We start from the raw sequence: 23,320 nt of genomic DNA on the forward strand, positions 1-23,320 counted from the left end.
TAACACACAGACCTGTATAGAACAGCATCGTAGACTTCTGCAACCATCAATATGATATTTAGATTCCTAGGTAAGGATTCTCACTTTACCTTAGAATAAAGATGATCTGACCACACAAAACATTTTGCATAACTGTATATGTCCCAATATCAATGTAAATAAAAGTACAGTGCAATGATTTGCAGACCCATATTTACGCCACACTAGAACATAGAACAAACAAATTCAAATTTTAATGGGGTACACTGGGCGGGTGGGCTTTACTCTCTATCGCCAGGGAGGGGGTGGATAAAGGCAACAACATCCACTTACCTCCCCCCAGTTCCAGTGATGGGTCCTGCATCGCCCTGCTATGGTCTGCTATGGACTTGACTATTCCAGCCCGCTCAGCAGTTCAGCAGCAGAGGCTTACCTTCCTCTGGAACAGGGAGGTAAGTGGACATTGTTGCCTTCATCCACCCCCTCCCCGGCCACAGGGAAAAAAAAATCCCTTGCGCCTGGAGTACGCTTTTAAAAAAGTGGAACATTTTACAATGTCATGCAAAAACAAAATAATTAAAGATTAATTTAGACATTGATGGCAGCAAAGCCATAAAGTTAAAAAAAGTTTGGACAGGTCCAACCATTGTCTAGTATTCCCTCTTCTTTTAACATCTGGAAAGTGAGGGGACCAAAGTTTCGGAAGATGAAGAGAGGAATGTCCTCCCATTCTTATTCTATGTAGGAATCTGGCTGCTTAACAGTCTTGTTTGCCAGATTTTTTATTTCATGATGCGCTGTTTTTTATTGGTGAATTGTTTAGACTGCAAGCAATCATAGTGCTTATATTAGAAACCATGATACAAATGAGAACAGAACTTAACGCTGATCTATTACATTAGATTATATAAAGTCTGAACCAGGTGATTTCCATGGTGCTAGCTCACCATCTAATGTGTAAAGGGGCTCTAGTACTCTCTACAAATGGTAGATGTAAGGGCAGAGAAGAATTTACCACAACAGTCTGGAAATGGCTTACTTCATTCCTTCCATTCTGAGCACATGCATGTTTGACCGACAGCTATCTAATGCATATGGCCAGCCTTATTAACTATACAGAGACTGTGTAGTGCGGTATATACTTTGCTCACATTGCTATTTCTATCAGTCAAATAACCATTTACTGACCTCCCTGCTTTTCTGTTGACCTACTATTGTCCTTTCTGATAAGCCCCTCGGACATGACTTCTGAGCTCTCTTCCTTGCCAGATTCCATTTGACCCACTTTCAAACAGTTCACATTATTTCTGAAAAATGTCCTTTTCCAAAACTGCTGATCTCCCTTTAAAGGAGAAGTCCAGTGAAAATTTTTATTTAAGTATTATATTGCCCTCCAAAAGTTATACAGATCACCAATATACACTTATTACAGGAAATGCTTATAAAGTGCTTTTTCCCTGCACTTACTCCTACATCAAGGCTTCACTTCCTAGATAAAATGGTGATGTCACGACCCGACTCCCAGAGCTGTGGCTGCTGGAGAGGATGGAGGCTGGGGAACACAGGGCACTGGAGGGACACTGAGCACCTGTGTCCCTCAGTGTCCCCTCTGCCATCATCCTCTCCAGCAGCCACAGCCTGCACAGCTCTGGGAGTCAGGTCGTGACATCACCATGTTATCAAGGAAGTGAAGCCTTGATGCAGTAGTAAGTGCTGGGAAAAAAGCACTTTATGTGCATTTCCCATAATAAGTGTATATTGGTGGTTTGTATAACTTTTTGGGGGCAATACAATATTTTAATAAAAATTTTTGCCTGACTTTTCCTTTGAATTCACTTCCATTGTTTCATTTTACTGCACAATCTTTAGCTTCTTCTCAAAGTCCATATCTAAAGCTTTTGCTGTCCTAGGCACAAAGTCAATGTACTGATTTCTTCTTCTTTTGCACATGAAAGTATTATGCATCATATAATGCTTACATAAAAGCACCACAGAGACCACATGAAGCAGAAATACTGCCCATACAATGTCAACACACTGTCTTACTGAAATATTACAATATTGCATAATACTGCTATTAATGACTGTGCTGTAATGCTTCAAAGTATCTAAGCATGTAAGAACCCAAACAACTGGGCCTGTACTGAAATAACATATCATAGTCAATATTTGCCTATGGTCATGTGTGATTTTAGGCAAAGTGAGAGTGGCACATGTGACATGACTTGCATTTATGCCTTATTCACACGTCAGTATATTTTTCCAATCCGCAAATTTCAGTCAGGAACAATCCGCAAATTCAGTCCGTATTGCATCCGTAAAAAAATACGGACCCCATAGAGTTGTATTGGGTGTGTCAGTTACTGTCCCTACTAGGGACTGTCCTTTTTTTTTTGCGGAATGGATTGCAGCCCAGTACACAACACGGATGTGTGTATGGGTCCATTGAAATACATTGGTCCTATTTTTCTGCAGATCCGCAATTGCGGACAGGAACAGGATGTGTGAATGGAGCGTAAGGCTAGAGCTACATGGCAACATTGATTGTACAGCGTAAAGATGTCAATGTTGCAAATAATAATAATAATAATAATGCTTTTATTTGTATTGCACACACAGATTGTGCAGCAATTAACATAGTTTTTGCCAATTATTGCCAACAGTATTGAGACTGTTAAATGTTACATCTGGACCCCTAGCCTGATGCTACAGACAACTGTCTTTAGTAATTGTCAAAACCAAAATTTTGTCAAACATTACTTTGGTGGCAATGACCTCATTTTCAGGCCAAGTTTACATCAGCATTAAAGGTTAATCTGAAAATGACAAATAGCACATCATGATAAACATGATGATAAAACCGCACTGCGTGATGGTAAAATGTTGGACACCATGACAAACCTGACAGATCCTATTAAAATCAACAGAACCCATCAGGCTAAAATGGTGCGTGGTAAACAGCAGATCTGGTATGGCTGTTTTTTGTTCTGATCCTATGCAGGAGGGAAAGTAGACTAAGCTGCGTGCATCTGCAATGTGTTTGCATCTTCTCTGTGATTTGGCAGTTTATGTTACAATATGTCTTTAAAATATTTAAGCAATTGGTCTGTTTTGTTTTTTAGTCATGTGACTTAGATGTACTTTGCTGTTGTGTGATTAATAAACAATCATGTCACTTCTAAGGAAACGTCTGTCTTAAAGCTACTCCGAACCGGCACTTTGCCGCCCCTTAACCTCCAGCACGAGATTGTAGAGCTCCTCGTGTTGTGCCCGGTTCAGGGGTCAGTCCGTCCCCCTGTGCCAATATTCAGAAGAAAATGAATTATCAATGCGGTGCAGTGAGGCGGGCAGTCAAACTGGCTTGGCCTAGAGCATCATAGCCCTAGGCCTGCAGAGAGAGAGGTGGCACAAGCCTAGGACACTAACGCCAGTTTGACTGCCCGCCTTGCCATACAGAGTCACTTTAAAGGGAATGTATCATCAGAAAATGACTTATTGTTTAAATAATGTTTTTATGTTAAACATATTTAAGAATTTTTGGTGACATTTTTTCTAATTTTCCATTTTACCATCTATATTGTAAAATAATACTGAAATAATGCAGTTTTTATTCTCACCACTGGGACTAAAACTAAGATGAAACTTCCTGTTCTGTCTGTAGTGATAAGAGGAGCTACTGTAAAGTGATCTGTACAGAATTGCAGCAACATGTGACACCAGTAGATAGAGTAAAAAGGGGGGGGTGATATTGTTTGTACACCAGGGGGAGTATGTAGGGTAAGCGCTTCCACCTGTGGGTTGCTGTTGCTTTGTTTTTTTGTACTTAAGCCACAAGGAGCATACAGCCTACAGTGTGAACATAGACATAGATGTGCTGCCAAATTTCCCTTTTTTCAGTTGAATGTGTGTGTGTGTGGGGGGGGGGGGGGGGGGGGCTACCTCCTGTTGGCTTGCACTCCACCCATGTCCTGAGGGTGCTATAAAAAGAGATCATTTGGCTCCTATATGCTCAGTTGTGGGCTTGTTTAGCCCAGTAGAGGCCATTGCTAGTGTGAAAATGCTAGAGTAGGGACCATGTCTCTGAGGACACCTTAACGTGGTGACATGCTACACTCTGTTTTATCAAATAGTTTTCTAAGATACTCATTTTTTAATATCTACAGAGCAGGTTTTTATTGTGTGTTCCGGGGGGAGTATGTACGGTAAGCACTTGCACCTGTAGGTTGCTCTGGCATTTTGTTTTTCACCAGTAGATAGAGGAGACAATAGCAGCTACATGTGGATAGACCTCTTCAAAGGTCACAGAGCGCGCTCAGTAATGTTTTACAGTCATCTCAAGGGAACAGACTATCTATTGTCGTCTATGTCAATGAGTCTTGCTGTAAAAAATGTAACTAAATGGTACTAAGAACAGTCCAGGCAATATGGCAGCACCCAAAACAATGTGCAAAAACTTAAATAAAAAAATTGCAGCCAGAAAATAGTAACAGATTGGAATATAGGAACAATTTTCAGTATCTGACTCTAATCACTAAAATAAAAGAGGTGATACACTACTTTAACCCCTTAGCGACCCATGACGTATCTGATACTGATATGATACATCTATGACCGATCTAATCGATCTTTGCTGTGTATATACACAGCATTGATCTCTATGAGAGATCATTGCTGTTTATATATAAGTCCCCCAGGGGGACTTCTAGTTAAAGTAAAAATAAAAGTAAAAATGTTTTTTTATTAATAAAAAATCCCCTCCCCTATTAAAAGTCCAAATTATCCCCCTTTTCCCATTTTATAAATATAAATAAACAAACAAATAAACAAACATGTTTGGTATCGCCGCGCGCGTAATCGCCCGAACTATTAATTCATCACATTACTCATCTCGCATGGTAAACGGCATAAGCGCAAAAAAATTCCAAAGTGTAAAATTGCACATTTTTGGTCGCATCAAATCCAGAAAAAATGTAATAAAAAGTGATCAAAAAGTTGTATATGCGCAATCAAGGTACCGATAGAAAAAACGCATCAGGGCGCAAAAAAATTACACCTCACACAGCCCCATAGACCAAAGGATAAAAGCGCTGTAAGCATGGGACTAGAGCGATTTTAAGGAACATATATCTGTTAACAATGGTTTGAATTTTTTACAAGTCATCAGATAATATAAAAATTACACGTTACATATTGTTGTAATCGTAACGACCTGAGGAACATGCCTAACCAGTCAGTTTTACCATAGGGCGAACGGCGTAAATGCAAAACTCTCCGAAATCAAAACAAATTCCTTTTTTTTTTTTCAATATGACAGCGCAAATGATTTTTTCCGGTTTCGCAGCATATGTCATGGAAAAATAATGCCTGTCATTGCAAAGTACAATTGGTTTAGCAAAAAATAAGCACTCATGTGGGTCTCTAGGTGGAAAAAATGCAAGCACTATGGACTTTTAAACATAAAGTGGAAAAAGCAAAAGTGCAAAAACGAAAATTGGCTTTAACCTTATGAGCTGGCACAGATTGCAGCTACAATTTCTGCCATAAATATAATAAACCCATTGGGCTGTGTGATGCCATGACCCACCTCCCCCCCCCACCCCACCCCACACACACACACACTGACCACCCCCAGTCAAATCTGTTTTACTGGAGTTCAACACAACTTGATAAATTCCCCCCTGTAATGTTCTAGGGTAAACCTAGATAAACATTTGACAGAGTTTTGAAGCAACAGAAAAGGGGAGGTTTAGCACAAGCAGTTTAGCATAGACGCTGCAGAGTATAGATGCGGAAACAAGCATTCCCTAAAGCTGCTTGATTTGGTATGTGATTTAATAAAGCTCTCATTATACATCCACATTTAGAAACAGAATTATCATCATTCAAAATGTCAAAGGCATTAGGCGGAGACGACGGAAGCTGCTAAACAGTACTGTGCCAGGAAGAAAATGGTATCATTACATAGTATTTATCCAAAACACACAATAAACCTTAACATCTGCTTACTGTGAACTATACATAACTAACCCTCGACAGGATTCCATCAATGGGTTCCCAAATAAAATAATAGGGAAAATATATTTGCATATTGTCAGATAGAATGCAAAAAAAAAAATTTCTTTTTAATAGTATGCATAACTAGGCATAAAATTAATAATAAGATTTGTAATTAACCTCTATTAAAAAATCTCAAGTCTTCCCATACTTATTAGCTGCTGTATGTCATGCAGGAAATGTTGAATTTTCAGTCTGAGCAAGAAAGGAACTGACCAGAACAGGAGAGGCTTTCTATGGGGATTCACAGAAAACCGAGACAGAGTTCCTGTCTCAGCCAGAGATGTCAGCAGAGAGCACTGTGTCAGACTGAAAATAAAAACATTTTCTGCATGACATACAACAGCTAATAAGTATGGGAAGACTTAAGATTTTTAAATAGAAGTAAATTACAAATCTATATAACCTTGTAATACCAGTTGATTTGAAAGAAAAAGATTTTCCCTGGATAACCCCTTAAAGCCAATGTACTATCAGGTCCATGTTTTGGGTTTTATACATTAATGGATCGGCGCAGGTGGCATGGTCCTTTTTTTTTTTTTTTTAACCACCGTCTGCTTACCACGCATGGCGGTGGTTTATTCAGGAGCACTGTCCCGCCCCGGAGCACTGGGACAGGTTGGCGGGGTGCGCTCCCGAAAAGATAAGCGCAGTGCCACTAAGGTATAAAATCCAAATAGATGTACCTGATGGTACATTCGCTTTAAAAGGGAAACTGACAGCACGGATATGCATACATCCGTACTGCCAGTTTCCCATTGCTGATCACACGAGCAGTGCATATGTACCTTCCACACTTCTCTGTGATCCAGCGTGTCCCTTAGAAAACATTCTTTATCCCTAGTCTGATACACAGACACACCTCTGTGACACTGTCTGCAGCCTCTGCCCACCTCTCTCCAGCTGATACTGTATCTTCAGCCGCAGCACACTTCCACCTCCAGAATGACAGCCAAACGAGGTGGTGCAGTAGCCTGGAGATACAGCAATCAACGGAGAGCGGGGTGGATGCACAAAGTGTCACAGACACTTTTTATTTATGAACAGGCTAGATCACAAAGCAGCAAGTATGTATGCACTGCTTGTGTAGTCAGCAATGGGAAACTTTTACTTTAAGGGTAAATTCACACGGGTGGATCTGCCGCGAGTCACGTGCTCAAAATCCGCAGCTAATCCGCAATACACGTAAGTGCGTGTTTGATTGTGGATAAATCTACATGTTAATCTAAAACTACCTACATGCGATTTACCCCCAATCAAACTTACGTGTATTGCGGATTAGCTGCGGATTTTGAGCATGAGACTCGCGGCAGATCCCCCCGTGTGAATTTACCCTAAAGGAGTCAATCATACTGTCAGCACATCAAGTATCAGCACATCAAGTAATATGTATTAATAACCATGAAACCATGGGTGTCTGCCAAAATGCATTTAGCAAAAGGTAAAAAACAAAAACATTAACTTTCTTATCTGGTTCTCATATATTTTTTTTTACTTCACTACCATGTTAACATTTTGCCTCTGGAAGCCCCTACAGCAAGTACATGGGAGCTGTCAGGGCAGCAGACAGTCTGTCCCGGAAAGATGTCACTCCAGTTACACAGACAAGGTACCAAATTGTACCAAATTTACTTTGTGTTTTTGTGCTTCATTTAAAAAAGTGAAGTGGCTAAGCGTCCAAATTTTTCAAACAGCAAGAGCAAATTTGATAAATCTGGCACATACTGAGGGCTTATTCCCACATCCTCTAGTAAAGCGTTTCCCCTCCCGGCATAGTGTATAAATATCATGCCGGGAGCAGAGAAAACGTTTGAATCTCCATAGAACTGTAATGACTCAGCTTTCGATGAGCCCCACATCATTAGCATATGAAATAACCTACATTTAGAAAACGAGGATCAAGGTAAGAAAATTACCTTCATTCGCAGTTTCCTGTTTATTATAGGGACATATCTGCCGGTTAGAGTTTTCCTAAGAATTAAATGAGTATTTTAGTTGTACAAATATGAATTTAAAGACTGGATCCCATTACTGGATGCGGGTTGATACATAGTGGTCACTTTTGTATTCTTGATGAGTGGCAGGAATGAAGCAAACATATTTAAAATTTTTGTGTAGTGGTAAAATAGCAATCCATCCTTTTTGCATTTTCTGTCATACTCCTAGAGATGCTGCGGTAAAAAAACCTTTAAGTAAGACATGTTGCTGAAAGCATCCAGTGTGAATCTGAAAGTTCTCTCATCTTTCATTTGAAGGTTAGAATGAGTTAGGAACTGCATCAGGGAAGATCAAGGGAACTTTCTAATCCATTCAAGCATCCTTGATGTCAGAACTTTGGCTGCTTTATGACAGTGTACTCCCTGCAATTCGTTTGCAGAATTCAGAGGCAATAAACAGCAGCATATAATGTGCTGTCTGACAACAGGTATATGAGAGAATCTGAATGTATTCCAGCTGCCCTGTGCTATTTTCCGATCACTTACGTTACCCATGGGAGAGACTCCGCTTATAAGAACATATTTCTTTTGCATATAAAGGAAATAGTTCCTGTTGTGAGGCTGAGTAAAAGTAAAATGTACCACAAAAGTGGCCCCAAACCCTACACCACTGTTAGTACAAGACATGCTATAGAACTGTTTGGGAACGTCCTTAAATATTCACTGCCATTTACTGTATTAATACTGTCCCCAGTATTAAGCCTAAAAACTGCCTTGATATTCAAATAACAGAGACAGCACAATAAAATTCACCCCTCAACGATTTGTTCCAGAAATGTCTGCAACTATCCTATTAAACTGTTATAGTCCCAATCAGATAGAAGAAATTGATATTCGGGCACATAAATTACAAAACAGATCTGCAGCATGGGAAATTGGACTTATCGGCCAGGAGCATTGCTAGAAACACTCCTGCAGTCGATAATCAGACCATGTAAAAGGAGAAGCGATAGGCTGAAGTCTTGGCAAACACACAATTATTGTCTGATTGCATCTTTTGTGCCTGCTCAAAAAATTATCTTTATCGTCCGCAAAGCTGTGTAAATTAGGGTTTGTGCATCTGAGAAAGGTAAAGAGAAACTAACAGCACAGATATGTATATATCTGTGCTGTCAGTTTACAGCTTAAAAGCAGCAGTCTAAACCTACCAGCCACTCTGCTTGTGATCTGACACCTGGTTCTCCGGTCCTCTGGACGCTGCTGTAACTTCAAATCCTGAAGTTACAGCTGGCGTGAGGACTGGAGAGCCAGATACCGGATCACAAGCAGAGTGGCTGGTAGGTATAGACTGCTGCTTGTGCCAAGGATCGATCATGCAGCCCATCTGCTAGATTTCTTGTGTCACATAAAGGCGCTGCTAAGGAACTGCCAATCTTGTTGACTGGTGCTCACTGTGGCCACTACGGCTGAAAACTCCTTGGTCTAAACCCCTAGAGCTGCAATTTATTTTTGTTTTTCTAACTGAAAGAATGCCATACTTCTGAATGAAACACGTAAAATATACATATAACATAGTTCACTAACCTCAGATTCTATATTCTGGGGCTGTACCATCTGGCGCATCCGGAAAAGGTCTTTTTCGATTTGCTGAATTCGTGTGACTCTTAACTGCAAAATAGGAAAAAAATCCAGCACGTAAAAATGGAATGCAGTCACCTAGTATCTATTAAGCGGGTGAATGAGCATTCCTAGAAATGATTATTAATGATAATTGACCCGTGTTTAAGGGCTTTGAGAAATCTGAGACAAAGTAAAAATACTTCTGTTGTCATAGAGCTCCCCCTATGCTTCCACAATAATTCCACACAAGAATAACCATGCTGTAGCTCAGAATATCCAGAACTATCCAGTTTCCACACTGAATTTGTACCTTTGTGTTTAATAGCCTCCATCCAAATGCAGCATACTGCAAATTGCAATAGATTTATGATGCAGAATCTGCAGCAGAAACATACACCACAGCCTTATAAATATGGCCTAAAGGTCATGGTGATTTCACCATCTTCTTTGGATTGTGGAACCTGACATGTCTTCCTAGGCTTTGCTTCCTTTTACATTATATAAGGAACTGTAATATTTGACGCCTAAAGCCCTCATGTTAACCATAAAAATGACATACCTGTGCCCGCTTCTCCATGTCCTGACAGGTCCCCAATTGCTCCTCCATCGCTGCTCTAATCTGCCGGGCCTCAAATTCTAACTGTCTTCTGGTCATGTCAGTTTGTATAGAGAACTAAAGGTTATAAAAATAAAAAGCTCATTATGTGGACACACATGTGGTCACATATGTAAGCTACAGTAGACAGGGGACAATTATGTGGAAATAAAGCAAACCAGAAGAGACAAACATGCATTTAACCAGGTTGCACATAAAGTATCTTTATTCCATTAAAACCTTATAAAAAAATACATGGGCAGACATGAAAACAAGCTGAACATATACATGCCAACTTATAATTGGTATGTATATATTCAACTTGATTTCATGTCTGACAATGGATTGTTTGTTATAAGGAATAATGTTATGGAATAATTATACTTTTTTAATGTGCAATCTGGTTATATGCATGTTCCTTTCTTCTGATCTGGTTAAGTGCATTGTTCAGGTGCATAGGTTTTCCCTCGGGCAGTGGTAACCGCTTTTATAGTGTTAGAATTATGTGGAAATAGTATGTGGTTAGATATAATAACTGCACTTCAGAATGCAGCCCCAGGGTCAATAACTGCTGGTTCCACCAGAGGAATACAGCCGATTTTGTCAGGGGAAGCTGCACACAGCCAGGCAATGCCCCAGCAGAGCCCACTGCAAGGCAAATGTCAAGGTCCTGGTCAGGGGACTTCTCCCTGTGCTGTAAGAGGGCTTAAGGATAGGGGCTTTTCTTCAAGCAGTAACCCCTTTAAGGAGTTACCAGCTGCTGCTGAGTAGACAGATTTCAGGCATCTGGAAATTATATTATCGTTTCTCAAAAGAACTTTTTGCACAAAACATTTTCCATTTACCATAAGGGTACAAACCCACTTGACGTATTTGCTGCGTGAATCAGTCTTAAAAATAAGCAGGCAAAACGCAGGTTGGCTTTATACAATTGTTCTGCGTTAAAATACGCAATTGCGTATTTTTGAAGTGTGAAGCTGGTTGTTAGCAAAGCATCAGTTGTTAACAACCTGTGCGAAAAACGCATGTAGCTTCACGCTTCAAAAATACGCAATTGCGTATTTTAACGCAGAACAATTGTATAAAGCTAACCTGCGTTTTGCCTGCTTATTTTTAAGAATGATTCACGCAGCAAATACGTCAAGTGGGTTTGTACCCTAAAAGCGAACCTACCATCAGGTGTACTGCTTCTGTTTTTTTTTTTTTTACCTTGACAGATTGGCACCGGCGTGGGGATGCCAGTGGCATGATCCTTTTTTGAACCACCGCCCTGTTCTGCACACGGCACCGGTCTTTTTACCGTCCAGGAGCACTGGGGACAGGCCCGCTGTCTCCCAATGACACAAAACCCCCTTCCCTCCATGACGCTGCTCAATTCATTCTAATGGAGCCGAGTCACAGAGGGGAGGGGAGATAGTCACACTGGGGTCTGGCGCTTCCAAAAAGACTGATACTATGTGCGGGAACTGTGCAGCGGTTTTAACAGAATAAATTTTTTTTTAAAAAAGACTGCGCCACTGGCATCCCCGCACCTGCAGAGCGATTGCTCTGATGGTACATTCGCTTTAAGTTTTTTAAGTCCCTTTTTCCCCTTGAATTCTATTGAATTTAATTGGAAAGCTGTTTATTGTTGCCAAACTGTCTCACTTCCCTTCCAAGCGTGCTGACGCCTAGATGACTACCTCCCTGCCTCTGCCTGCCCGAGTAATAACACTTCCTTTTCTTCAGTATAAAGCATCTGCTGCAGCCACGGCTGGTATGTGCCACATTTAATTCAATGGAACGGAGTTTCAAAACCCCACCCAAACTGGAAACAACAGTAGGGGGAAAGTGGCCATGTTTTTGTAGGGCTGGATAACCCCTTTAAAGGCTCACAATGACAGCGTGTAAACACAGCCTAAAGACAGGCAATCAGTTTTTTCTGTCCCTGCTCCCTTGTTATCAGAGTGTGCCAAAAGAGGTAACAGATTTAAATTGATATAAATCAGTACATCACAGTATACTAAACAGTATATTAAAATAGTCTCTTTTATATGGAACACCAAATGTTAATTTGTGTTTCAAAGTGTTTCAAACCCATTTGCTGACACTCACATTTTCAGTAAGAGGGAGGCTATCGATTCTTTTGGTGAGATTCTGTAACTGGGCATAGTACCAGTCCTTCTCTTTTTCTTCCTTTTCAAGCTCAGCAATAAGTAATGATCTAAACAGCAAAAGAATATAAATATGTAATGACTCTGGATAAAATTACAAAGACTGATGTCATATAGTACTGGGAAATCTATGGCCAACAATAACCAAGTCGATGACATTTCTGCACACCTGCACAGAATAGAGAGCCTGCCCTATGAGTAGTCTGTGCGGTACAGCACAGTCAATATTGCTTTATGGTCAAATAAATTTACATCATTTTAGATAGATAGATATAGATACACACAGAAAAACACACACACTCACTCTGTGGCTGGTACAATGCTACTGGATAATTGTGTGTGGTGGGCACACAAGAATGTGAAATCTGAGGTATGCTAGATTAGATGGAAACATCTAGATCAAAGCCTCTTTAATTTATACTATGGAATAAAAACATTTTTCTACATTATGGAAACTGCATTAGCAGTTTGGAACATGTATTGCAGCTGACAGATTCACTTTATTAGTGAGTTGCTATTTTCACAGTTGCTTGTTACCTTTCCTTTTCCAGTTCCTCCATGTACCCAGTGTTTTCGCGGCTCCCATTCACAAATCCCCTCCTTGAAAAAGAGCCCATTGGGACAGGGCTGCACTCCCCTGAGTGGCCAGAGAGGGAACCTTCTCTGCTTCCATAGGATCGGAGGGACATTTTAGATTTCATCTTGACCCCAGGAAAGTTACTGCCATCCAAATTTAATTCTGGAAAAACAAAACAGATTAAACAAAATAAGTGTACGAGCATTTACACATTTACCCTTTCCCTCTAAAACCAAAAATGTGTAATACAAGTCTAGGACCTGCCGTAAAACAAATGTATGCCTGCTCCAAAGTGGCTATAAAATAATGTATGTATATGGGAAATTAGCCACCGTTACAGCTCACATATTGTCATAAAAACATAGTAGATTAGGAATAAATTTTAGGCAGCACCTGGACCCAATCAAACCTCTCACATGTTTCTATGGAATTTAATTTATTAAGAGATAGATAAACTTCTGCCCAATATTGTGTTGCAAATTTAAGTCTTTTAGCAGGTGGGAGTGTACACACATTCCAGGATTCTCCTGGAGATCATGAGCTACAAAGCGTGCAACTCCCTGCTGTCCACACATTATCAAAGCACAATTGTGCGGATTGTGCTGATAAAGTGCACCACAGGTCACAGTTAATATAAACAGGCATAAACAACTCAATCAGTACAGAAATGGAACCCTATTGCAGATATATTTTATATGTATTTTATATATTTTACATAGGTTCTTATTGGGCAATATGGCCTTAAAGGGTTACTCCAGCGGGGGGGTCGGGTCGGTGGCTGAGGGAAACGACATCCACTCACCTCCCCAGTTCCAGGTTCCGGGTCCTGCATTGTGGCGCTCCGGTCGCCGCTTCCTGGTGTCTGACGCAGGCCCGAGACATGACGTCTCAGGTCCGTTCAGCCAGTCAGTGAAGGAGGCGGGAACTGTTTCAAGTCCGCTCAGATCCCGCCTCTGTCACTGACTGGCTGAGCGGACCTGAGACGTATAGTCTCAGAACCACGTCAGACACCAGGAAGCGGCCGGGGACCAGAGCGCCACAATGCGGGACCCGCCGCTGGAAACGGGGAGGTGAGTGGACGTAGTTTCCCTCAGCCACCTCCTCCCTGGTGCCCCGGAGTTCTCCTTTTACAAAACAAAAAGTCTTTTGAAATTCTCCTTTTGTTCTCGCACTGATTAGCGAATAGAAAACTTGCCAGATACACTGTCTTTCAAGAATTGAGTGTTCATCTTAGATAAAAATAAATAAATAAAAGACTTACAACTTGAGGCTAGAACTCAGTAACTGGATTTACAAAGTAACGCTACACTGCATGAATAAGAACATTGACATGAACAAATGAGATGGAGTATTTGTTACCTCTGCAATGAAATACACAGCAGCATTTGGTGAATGCTAAACCCTTCTCTATCTGTAGCTAGGACAGACCTGACCGTACCTAGTCCTGACTGCGCAGATGATTAGCACTCAGAGGTCACACCACATCATAACCACAAACGTATTTGTTGAGGGATTACCTTTTAGCCGTTCCAGGAGATCAATCTGACCAGTAGTAGTCATAGCTTCATCCTCAATGCTTCCTTGGAGCTGTTTGAGAACCTCCTGTAATAAAGAATGCAGCACGATCAGCACCCCAATAACCAGCATAATGTACTCATTGCTCAATGGCAAAACAAGCTGCCCGCAGCAGTCTTTGTTGGCTGCCTGGATGCAACAGTACTGAAATGGGATATCAGTCAGTCTGCTCCTGTGGGAATCTAAATTACACACTAATATAAGATATTGAAACCCTGGCACAAAGCCACTCAAGTCATTTTCCTCCAATACTGATCAGTAAAGCATCTGTATTACTGGTTTTATGAAACTTTGCAGTCATGTAAATTTTATAAAAATTACATATATTGTAAATTTTCACGCAAAGGTTTTGTTCAAATTGGAGTTCCCAACGGTAATCGGATAACATGCCGTTTTTTCAGGGTAATCCAAACACCTAATAGCAGATGATAGGATGCTCTTCACATCAGACTGTAAATGGTGTCCAGACAATAGTCATCTGCTAACAGGTAGCAAAGTAGTTCAACTACCCGGGGTGCTTGTAATTACTAGAACCAATAATGCAGCTAAAGGCAGTCCAATACTAACAATCTAGATGTTACAGATGTGTAAAGATGTGATGGATCTGGCATCATGGCACTGCCCAGCACACAGCTACCTGCTTATTCAGTGTGTACACTGGCTGCAGTGATGCCCATTGGTACAGCAATGTAGACAGATTAGAGACTGTAAACCACACATGTTCTGCTTATGGTAACTGCACACAATTCCAATAGTATAATATCTACATGGCTTGTAATTATTCACAGGAAGGCAAAAAGAGTGTTTCTAGCCTTTGTCAGGCTGGAATATGTCAGTATACCTTGCTTTGGAATAGTGCACTTTGCTGTGGTATTCCAGGCATCTTAGCACTGGCACACATGTCTAGTGACCCGGAACAATCCCGATAGAAACACACAATGCAACAAGCTGAATCCCTTGCATCCAATGTCCCATCTGTTGCCCCAGCGGCCAAAATGGAGTATAGTGTCAGAACAATACATCAACTAGCAAAGTTGCCATTCAGCCTGGATTCGTTGGATCAAAGACATCGGGAAATGTGTGAACGAGGCCTTACAAAAAATGAACAATTTGTTGATAAAAATCAGATCAATCTCATGGGAGTCTATGGGTGACACACACCTCAGTATAGAACAGCATCTGTCAGAGGCATCCATCAGGAAATTCTCATGACCTGTCATGTACACTGCAAACAGTGTGAGCAGACCATTAGTATGCTACTGATGAGATAATAATGCCTTGTGATTTTACCAGAAGGCCCTATTACACCAAATGATTATTGGTTATAAATCACGAGCAGCCGACATGCACAATGTCGGCTAATCGTGGTATTTCAACATGCTGAAATGGCCGATCATGACAGCAATGGTCTGCTGCTTGTCGCTCTGTGTAAGGGTCCTATTACACTGAGCGATTTTAAACGATTAACGACTAACGATAAACAATCACAAACGAGATTGTTTATTGTGAACCTGAAATCGTTCACCATATTACACAGAGCGATAATCGTTAGTTATGATCTTTATTGCGATTGTTACTATGATCGTTTATTCCTTCTGATCCCAGAAAAACAATGAACAATGTGCAATTACACTGAAAGATTAGTGAAAAAACATGGAACTAGAGCGGACGAATGTGGAATTACAGCGAACGATTAACGATAATTTTAGGTTCAGTTCTAAATCAACGATTAACGACATACAAACGATTTTTCGATCGTTGCCTGAAATTACACAGAACGAGATGTTATGTTTATTCTAACATTTTTTGTCCTCTGCGGGTTTTTTTTTTTTTTTATTTAAAGTGACACTGTCACCTACTTTTTGCATGCTGACAGCTCTACAAAGGTGTAAAGGGTAAATTTAGTGGTTTTCATACGTTATTTTATATCATACGTCATGGTGCTTGTTCAAGTAAAAAGTAATCTTTTATCAACTGCAGATTGTGTTAAGTGGACGTGGACTCGCGGCATTAGCGCCGCCCACAATGCCACCGTTGGCCCCGCCCCCTCGCCGGCCATTGGAACAGGTTGGCCGAAAGGTCTAGACCCCACCCCCTTTTCGTCGGCCAACCAATGGCCGCCAAGGGGGGCGGGGCCAACTGTGCCGTTGTGGGCGGGGCTAAGTGACGCTAATGCTGTGAGGCCACGCCCACTTAATACAATCTGCAGTTGATAAAAGGACACTTTTTACTTGAACAAACACCATGACGTATGATCTGAAATAAGGTATGAAAAACGCTAAATTTACCCTTTACACCTGTGTAGAGAATGCACAAAGGGGGTGACAGTGTCACTTTAAGGTTACAAACCCACTTGGCGGGTCTGCAGCGAGTCTCCATGCTGCGTTTTTGCAGCGAGACTCGCTGCAGATCCCGGCCCTATGCTTTTAATGGCAGACAAACACGTAGCAGGGATGTACATCCCTGCTGCGAGTTTGTCTGCAGCCCACCCCATTAACCCCCCGGCCGCCGGAGCTGATACTTCACCTGATCCCGGCTCCGGCGGTTCCCGATGTCTTCAGCAAGCTGGAGCGGGGACCAGGTGAAGTATATGCTCCAGCCAGCCGCCCGCAGCCCAATCGCCCCCCCCCCCCCCCGCAGCCCCGGCCGCCCGATCGTCCCCCCGGCCGCCCGATCGCCCGATCGCCCCCCCCGATGCACCGATCGCACGCCCCACCGCAGCAATGATCGCACGCCCCCCCGCAGCACCGATCGCTTACACGCCCCCCTGCAACCCCGGCCGCTCGATCGGGGGGGGCGTGCGATCGGTGCTGCGGGGGGGGGCGTGCGATCGGTGCAGCGTCGGGGGGGGGGGGGGGGGGGGTTATGGCGATCGGGCGGCCGGCTGGCTGGAGCATATACTTCACCTGGTCCCCGCTCCGGCTTGCTGAAGACATCGGGAACCGCCGGAGCCGGGATCAGGTGAAGTATCAGCTCCGGCGGCCGGGGGGTTAATGGGGTGGGCTGCAGACAAACTCGCAGCAGGGATGTACATCCCTGCTGCGTGTTTGTCTGCCATTAAAAGCATAGGGCCGGGATCTGCAGCGAGGTTCGCTGCAAAAACGCAGCATGGAGACTCGCTGCAGACCCGCCAAGTGGGTTTGTAACCTGAGTGTAAGGAAAAATAATTGGGGGGGAGGAAGAATTTTTTTGATTCAGGAAATTTTTTACTTCATATATTTTTGTACGCTGTTTTTTTATGTGGCCGCAGCACTAACCAATTGTACATGTCTTTATGCTATTTGCATGTTTTTTTATGTAGTTACAGCTGAAGTAATAATAAATTGTATATGTTTTGTGTCAGTTTTTGTGTCTTTTTGGTATAAGTTGTGTTGTGCGTCTCTCCTGTAATGTTATATGACTCTTGAAAAAGGAACAGGTATGTTTCCAAAACGCGTTGGGTCCTTTTTAATAAACTTTTATAGTTTTACATTATTCATCTGGTCACTATTAGTCGGACCTGTGCCTGGATCCCCGATGTTGGAGTTTGGTGGTGTTTTCCTCATTATCTGACAGGTTGGCACTGGCTTTCTCCTCAATATAGTGCTGTTTAATATGGCTTTAATACGTTCATTTAGCTCAGAATATACTGAAGAGCTTATAGTTTTCAGCCATGAATCTGGGCATGGATAGGTTCCGGTGAATTTAGTCGTTTGCACCATGGTCTGGTAAGACTGTTAGGAGCACTGCCCGCCTCCGGCTGGCCCGCTCCATTCATTATCATTAGAAAGTGGCTGATCGGTCCTGGGGGGGGGCAGTGCTCCAAACAGTTGCCCCAGTGTTCCTAACAGTCTTACTGGACCGTAGAGCAAACAACTAACTGCACCGGAATAACGCCAAGGAAGGTAAGAGACATAACTTCCTTCTCACCATCTCCTGTGCGGTAGGGACATATCAGCAGGTTAGATTCGTCTTACCTGCTGAAAGTTCCGAGTTCCGCTTCAAAAAACTGTAGGTGCTATTTGATGATCTGTTCCTATTTTCTATAGTGTGAACTAAAGCGCGCTATTTGCTCTTGCGTTTTATCCTGATGTAAGTGGTTTGAGCACCCCAACCTCTCGCAGGAATGCAAGTCTGGGTATTAGTAAGAGATCAGGGTTCATTATTATACTGTAGGTTTAACCCCTTAGAGCGAAGCAGCTCAAATGCTATGTCCCTATAGAACACAAGGTGCTAAGGATGAAGTAAATTTTTTTTACCTTGATCCTCAGAGCAGTTTTCAGGATATCTGTAGGTTATTACATTACCTAACGAGGCGGTTTGTTGCACTGGGGGTGGGGCTACCACCCTTGGTGCACTTATCTACCCTGACTGGCTTGTCTCTCCTAATGAATATTGGGCTGCCTTCTGCCTCTGCACCCCATGCGCTATAGGGACATATCAGCAGGTTTTTCCTTTAATCAAACATCTTGTTAGCAGGGCAGGAATAGCCTCCCAGCTGTTGAATGACAGAAGGGGTCTTGCTTTAACTAGCAGGAGTAGAGATACCGCTGATCATTGTAGTTTAACCATTTAAATGCTGTGGTGAAATTGTAAATGCAGCATCTAAGAGGTTTCTAGGCATCTGTCACCTGTTTGGCACCAAGGTAAGATGATCACCAGAACGTTAGTTGGTTTACTTGGCAGCAGGGGACCTAATGAGGCCTCCAAAGTAGGTTATGTATTTGCACCTAAGCCACACCTCTAGCAGGGCCAGGTAGACCATCTGTCAGCTATATGTTGGCAGGCATGATGCACTGAACTACAGTAGTAGTGAAGTGAATTATATGAGTGATGGGGAGATTGCATGTCAAAGTTCCCTTGCGGGACTAATTAATAAAAGAAAAAAAAGTACAGGGCTATAGACTAACAGTAACAAGAATTGCATTGGATTTGGTGCGATATGAACAGCATGAAATCCACTGCAAACTCATTATGTGTGAATCCACCCTGAGAAAAAATACAACTAATCTTTTTTATAAACACATGAAAATTTTTTAAAAACAAACAAACAAACAAAAAAAAAAACTAACACACACACACACGTTTGTTTTCACCCCAAACTTAAACTATAAAATGTTCTCATAATATTACCCCCAAGGGTAGGTAAAATAATGTAATGTCTAGATGCCATTATAAAATCCCCCCCCAAAGCACTCAACCAGGTATGTTGATAGAAGAATAAACAAAATGATGGCTCTTTGAGGGAAATTATAAAAAAGCTAGGAATATTGCAAGACTCTAGAAAACCTGGGTGATGTGTAATGCATATGTTTCTGGAATAGCTGGTTGATTATTAGTTAAAGGGGTAGTTAAAAAAAAAATCTTTCAAATCAACTGGTGCCAGAAAGTGCCAGAGATTTGTTATTTATTTTTATTAAAAATTTTCAAGTCATCCAGTACTTATCAGCTGCTGTATGTCCTGCAGGAAGTGGTCTGACACAGTGCTCTTTGCTGACGTCTCCTCTGTCTGTGACAGGAACTGTCCAGAGCAGTAGCAAACCCCATAGAAAACCTCTTCTGCTCTCCAGACTGGAAAGAATACCACTTCCTGCAGGACATAAAACAGCTGATAAGTACTGAAAGGCTAGAGATTTTTTAAAATTAATAAATTACAAATCTATGGCACTTTCTGGCTCCATTTATTTCTCTTTTTGTGAACAATCCCTTTAAAATCAACCAGACGGGGCCTGAAATTATTTCTCTGTATGTTCACTTTCTCACAGAAATGTGTAATGCACAGCTGCAGACTGGCACACAGCTCCTAATCTGTGCTGTCATTATACGGCCAGACATTTGACACCAGCAGTTGTCAAAATGATTTTTGTTAGTGGTCAGGAAGCATGGAATTAGGCTCCGGCAGACAATCCTGCTCTGTTCCCCTGCCATCACTACAAGCACGGCAGAAATGTTCTGCTACATTTTTTACAGCTTAAATAATAAAAACTCACAGCTCCGCAACAGCAGCAAGAATTAGGCAATTTATGTCATAAGCCGGGTCACATTTCCCCCATATGGCATCACTATTCAAAACAGCAAGGGTTATAGTAATGTCTGGAAACAGCACTAAGGTGGAATGGGGGAAGCGAAGGTAAGAAGACAGCACTAGTTTGGGCACATGATATTTACACTCCGGTGTAGTAGGAAAGCGCAGGAGGGAAACCTATCTTTGTCCCATTGAAATGAATGAGATTAGTTCAGTTTAAAGCATACATTGTGCTAATAGTGTTGCCAAATTGCAGGACACACCGCACGTAAGAATGTGTCTTGTAGCAATCTGCCATACGGCCTGCCTGTTAATGGAAAAAAAAAAAAAAGGATAGAAACTTGGATGAAAACTGGAGCCTTTTTGGCATCAGTTGTGTTCAGTTTCTGAAACAAAAAACCTGAAACAGATGCAACTGATAAATGTAAACCCAGCCAAAGCCTGTCTGACATTTTAGGGATTAAATGAAGCTTCTTGTTCACTAGGGGGTGCTACAGCCCAACAGCAAACAGTAGCCAACATACCATATCTCAAGGCCTATATTCCAAGTCATGGTATGGCACATCAGATTTACAATATACAAAGCACCATTAGAAAGTCTTCAGACCTTTCACCTTTTAGGTTGTGATAAAATAAAAATCAATCTTTAATCTATACCCCATATGGAAAATTGAAGACAGAATTTTATTAATTTTAGCAAATTTATTTAAAAGAAAAAAAAATAAAATATTGCATTGAGATAAGTGCTCAGCCCCTTTGCTATGACACTTTAGAAGGTTGTTCTGTGGCCTTCTATTTTTCTGGATCAGGGGAGTGGGACACATACAGCAGCCATTACATATGTCTCACTCGCTGACAGCATTGCTATGGGCGGTGAAACATGGTGGGGGACTCTTGCACAGGGCCATAGCCTTCCTGGATAGTGTGGACTTACAATACATTACAGTGATAGCAGTAATATAAACAGATGGGAGACCTACAATAGAGGGCAATAGAAATATTTCCCTAATGATTATATTGTAGAGGCAGACTAAAGTTCAGTTCCATCTTAGGCAATCGTAAGAATTGACCTTATGTATACATGATAATTATATCAATGCTGCCATTACACTTTACAGTCAGTGCCGTCCTGGCTAGCTTTACTATACAATTACAGGCAGACTAAAGTTCAGCTCCATCTCAGCAGTATCAGTAGGCCTCAAGTACACATTATAGTAATATCAAGACTGTCATTACACTTATACCCATGACTGGAATGGTACTGTATATCTAAAAGGTAAATATATGAAGAACTATATATAGCTGAAAGTAGGCCTGTCACAGGGATGTAAATAAGCCATTGGCTAGATACAGATAGTCATTAAGATTCCAGGCACACCTTTTTCTTCACTCTTCATAATACTTTTTAGCACTGAGATATAAGAGTATATGTCAATATGTAAAAGATGCTCAAAAGCCCACAGGGCCTTCCCCTGCACGAGAAGAGTCCAGGTAAGCCCAGCCAATGTCAGATAACAACTACATTTCAGGCTTTCTTCCAACCAGAACCATTTCTGCAAACCACCTCTATTTTGTGGGCCAGTCTGTTAGTATGGTACTGTAGGCCAATGATGACCCCAGTGTACATGTATCCACATTTTAGACTTCATTTATTTTCTGAACTTTTCCCTAATGCCATAAACACAAAAAGCTGCAGCTGTCATGGCTATATACCAGAGGTATACAATGGGGAATTACAGTACCCGCAATGTATAAAGCTGGCATACACTGAATGAGACTATGTGCAAAGAGCCTGAGGTAGCAGGAGCTGCAAGTCACTGCATTTGTGCTTATTTACAAGTATATATTGTCATGATAGAATGACAGGAAGCAATGGGTCTGTATATTCATTTCACAGCAAGTATACATCTTATTACAATACCTTGATCTACGTTTTATGCTGCACCTTTATATTTCTTGTCTACAACTATTCCCACAGAGGGGTCTGTGACTTCTCCAGCTTCACCTGACAGCAGCCGGCATACTACAACATTCCCTCTATAACATATCCATACCGCTTTCTTTCATAACAACCTAAGGAAATCATTCTCGGAGATGAGGATATCCTGCCTCCCTGACATTCCCAACATTTACAGAGTGCTGTGTCTAAATATTTGATTTTGTTCAACAGTGTTTATGTAATAGAAACCCAGTACAGTGAGCCCTTCATTACGTGGTTTCCCTAGAAAATACACAGGAACCAAAAATAGCCTGTGTGCACAACACCAATACTTCAGAATCTGCCGATCATTCCCGGGAAGTCAGCGAAGTATGCAAAATAGGTGACAATGTCTTTTAGTGACTGCTATAAACACTTGGGGTTGAAAGCTAACCTGACAGTTATACATGCAATGTAACAGATTTTTTTTTTCTTACTACATAAAAATACATGTATAAAGTATTATTAACACGTTTGCGCTTCTGTAACCACAGTTGGGAACAATGCATTTCAATGGCCCCATTCACATGTCCGTACATGTAAACAGGGCCGTGATTTGTGATGCAAAAAAAACAACAACAAAAAAAACTAACGAACAAGTCTTAACATGGACACGCAATTGCGGCATGCATCTAAGCAGTGTTCAATGAATTGCTGAGCACTAAGGATGTATGAATGACTGGTAGACATACCAATATTATGGAAGTCTGATGACAATGTACTGGGTAACTAATCTAAAATGTTGTTTGGTTATATAGATCTTTATATCTCTACCCACACACATATCCCAAAGGATCACAGAAGACGATCTGATGAACACATTTTCCCAGAGGTTAGATAAATGGAGC

General features: G+C 41.5%; 1 protein-coding gene across 3 annotated transcripts in view; it reads right to left on the bottom strand.

Moving 5' to 3' along the window:
- The window catches only part of APC (APC regulator of WNT signaling pathway), a 140,223-nt gene that overhangs the window by 29,714 nt on the left and 87,189 nt on the right, over window positions 1-23,320 (bottom strand). For all 3 annotated transcript variants that reach the window (XM_069962714.1, XM_069962712.1, XM_069962713.1), the window contains 5 exons: window positions 14,433-14,517; window positions 12,876-13,077; window positions 12,280-12,388; window positions 10,150-10,263; window positions 9,555-9,638 (listed from right to left, as the gene is read on the bottom strand). In XM_069962714.1, coding sequence (XP_069818815.1) covers window positions 9,555-9,638; window positions 10,150-10,263; window positions 12,280-12,388; window positions 12,876-13,077; window positions 14,433-14,517 — 594 coding nt within the window. The remainder of the gene's footprint in view (window positions 1-9,554; window positions 9,639-10,149; window positions 10,264-12,279; window positions 12,389-12,875; window positions 13,078-14,432; window positions 14,518-23,320) is intronic.

This window comes from Dendropsophus ebraccatus, chromosome 3 (genome assembly GCF_027789765.1).
Source record: "Dendropsophus ebraccatus isolate aDenEbr1 chromosome 3, aDenEbr1.pat, whole genome shotgun sequence".
NCBI lineage: Eukaryota > Metazoa > Chordata > Amphibia > Anura > Hylidae > Dendropsophus > Dendropsophus ebraccatus.